Source organism: Triticum dicoccoides, unplaced genomic scaffold (genome assembly GCF_002162155.2).
Source record: "Triticum dicoccoides isolate Atlit2015 ecotype Zavitan unplaced genomic scaffold, WEW_v2.0 scaffold45853, whole genome shotgun sequence".
Lineage (NCBI taxonomy): Eukaryota > Viridiplantae > Streptophyta > Magnoliopsida > Poales > Poaceae > Triticum > Triticum dicoccoides.
The window spans coordinates 91,312-93,493 of record NW_021274018.1 but is presented as its reverse complement, the minus strand read 5'-3'; the positions used below and the strand labels follow the sequence as shown (position 1 = coordinate 93,493).

The window sequence follows — 2,182 nt, the reverse complement described above, 5'->3', positions numbered from 1 at the left end:
GAGAATAAGAATTCACGATATCTTACATGACTGGTGCATAGAAGAGGCAAGACAAGATGGTTTTCTTGATGCCATCGACAAAACTGCAGGTCAGGTTTCGTCTCCTGGTCTCTTCGTATTAATTGATTCCATTTTCAAATTTACTATATGTCCTTGTATGCGGCTAGCTTTTTCTCTGACATGTAATGCACTCTAAAAAAATTTGCATGCCAAGCTAGTGTATCATCATCGTCTGATAACTTGGTGTCTTATCGTTTTAGTTTTCAAACTTTGAGTGATCAGATTTTACCTGCGACGCCTAATGTTCGAAGTCTGCTTGGCTTTCAGCTTGTATCAGTGTCCCTTCCTAAGCTCATATTCCTGAGAGTTCTTTGCATTGAAGATTCAACACTAAAAGATTTCTCCAGCGTAATTGGTCGGTGCATTCACCTAAAATTGCTTAGGTTGACAGATTGTGGAAGTGTGACGCTCCCTTCTTCAATTGGCAAACTCATTTACTTGCAGACTATAGATCTCAAACGCACAGAATTTGAGTCAGTATTGCCAAACTCGCTCTGGGACATCCCTACTCTAAGGCATGTTTACCTTTTATGTAGCAGAAATTTTTCTCCACCACCACCTACAAGGAGTGTGCGACTGCAGCAGAAAGAGCTACAGAGCTTTGTGTTGCATCTTGAACCTGTTGGCATTGGTTTCCGCTGTCATGACATGATGATTTTCTTGGGCCAGCTGAATCAACTAACAACCTTCTCCTTGTCGATGCTCCCCAATATACCAGTGGAGGTGCTCAACATATTTGCAAACATGCCTCACCTGGTTGATATTACTCTTGACCAATTCGGTGTGCTGGATAAGCTGCCTGCTGAGTTCCCCCAAAGCGTACGTCGTCTTGTTCTACATGCTATTGTCATAAAACAAGACCCGATGCCGATCCTGGAGAAAATCCCCTGTCTTGTGGTTTTGGAGTTGAGGGGGTACAAAGGCCAGACCATGTGCTGCTCTGCCCAAGGGTTTCCTCGGCTGCAAGAGTTAGAACTTGGTAATTTTTCCACCGAGGTGTGGAGGATGGAGGAAGGGGCAATGCCAAAGCTCTCCCACCTGGAACTTTTGCAGTGCAAGAAGATGAGCAAGCTCCCGGAAGGATTACTGCACCTTCCATCCCTCGGTCACCTGAAGCTGAGCTATATGGACCAGATTTCTGAAGATGACATCACACTAAAGGAGCTGCGGCGGAAAGGATGCGAGGTATACATACTGATACGCAGCTTAAGCATAGTTAATTAATTTGCTACACCTTTCATTTTCATTGCTGTCTATACTTGTGCTTGTCTTATGAGTGCTTTCTTTTTTGCGCAGGTTGAAACTAGCTAGGCGGTGATTGCAGATCTGTGGGACGCCAGGAATTCATCTTCATTCTCGTCTAAAATCTGGCGCCCACCTCACTCCCCACACTCCAATCCTCAGTTGTCCCCTTCCGATTCATTCTCGAACCCATCTCCGTCCTCGCAATCCTCATGATACCCCACTTTCCTTCTCCTCCCTCCCTTGAAGGACGCCATAGGCGATTGACATGACAGCCTCTCTCCTCCAATGGCCCCTCGCTCCTCCTGCTTCTCCATCTAGAATCTAGATAATGATGCCGTCGGAGAGGCCGCTGCTCGCTCCACCACACATCAGGAGACGGTCATCAATCGAAAAATTTGTATATGTAATGATCAATTTGTACTATTTTATAACAAACAAAAAGACTGTTCTGTTAGCGGACTCATGATGTCATCCGTAAACTCTTGGTATATATTTTTCGGTGGGATCTCAATATTATTAACGACAAATGTGTACAGTCTAATACGATGTCCTAGTATACAGAACTTCCAACTTTTTAGATTTTATTGCACCGAGGGTTTGAAGATCGAGGTTGGGACCATGCCAAAGCTCTGCCACCTAAAACTCAACTTGATCCTCTCCAAAAAAAAAAACTCAACTTATCACTAAGAGCATCTCCAACAGGCGCGCTGGATAAACAGCCAGCTTTTGTTTAACTTTCTCGCGACTTTCTCACTATATTTCCCAGCTGCCTTGTTTGTTCTGAATGCTACTCCCTCTGTCCCAAAATATAAGAACGTTTTTAACACTACACTAGTGTCAAAAACGTTCTTATATTATGGGACGGAGGGAGTATTTG

At 44.1% G+C, this 2,182-nt stretch overlaps 1 protein-coding gene across 3 annotated transcripts; it reads left to right on the top strand.

The window, feature by feature from the left end:
* On the top strand, positions 1-1,803 carry LOC119346637 (probable disease resistance protein RF9). 3 transcript variants are annotated; one of them, XM_037615897.1, is made up of 3 exons: positions 1-89; positions 600-1,245; positions 1,357-1,803. In XM_037615897.1, exons 2-3 carry the CDS (start codon positions 709-711, stop codon positions 1,369-1,371), a joined length of 552 nt encoding a protein of 183 aa, XP_037471794.1. In that variant the 5' UTR covers positions 1-89; positions 600-708; the 3' UTR covers positions 1,372-1,803. The 3 variants fall into 3 exon arrangements, with proteins under 3 accessions (XP_037471794.1, XP_037471792.1, XP_037471793.1); XM_037615895.1 differs by having other exon boundaries at positions 1,385-1,802; XM_037615896.1 differs by lacking the exon at positions 1-89 and having other exon boundaries at positions 167-1,245; positions 1,385-1,802.
* Positions 1,804-2,182: the final 379 nt, after the last annotated feature.

Bases quoted from the DNA above. Each gene is read 5' to 3' on its own strand.
- LOC119346637 (XM_037615895.1), top strand. From the start codon at position 709: ATGATGATTTTCTTGGGCCAGCTGAATCAACTAACAACCTTCTCCTTG. The intron at 1,246-1,384 runs GTATACATACTG...CGGTGATTGCAG, and splicing joins TGCGGCGGAAAGGATGCGAG to ATCTGTGGGACGCCAGGAAT.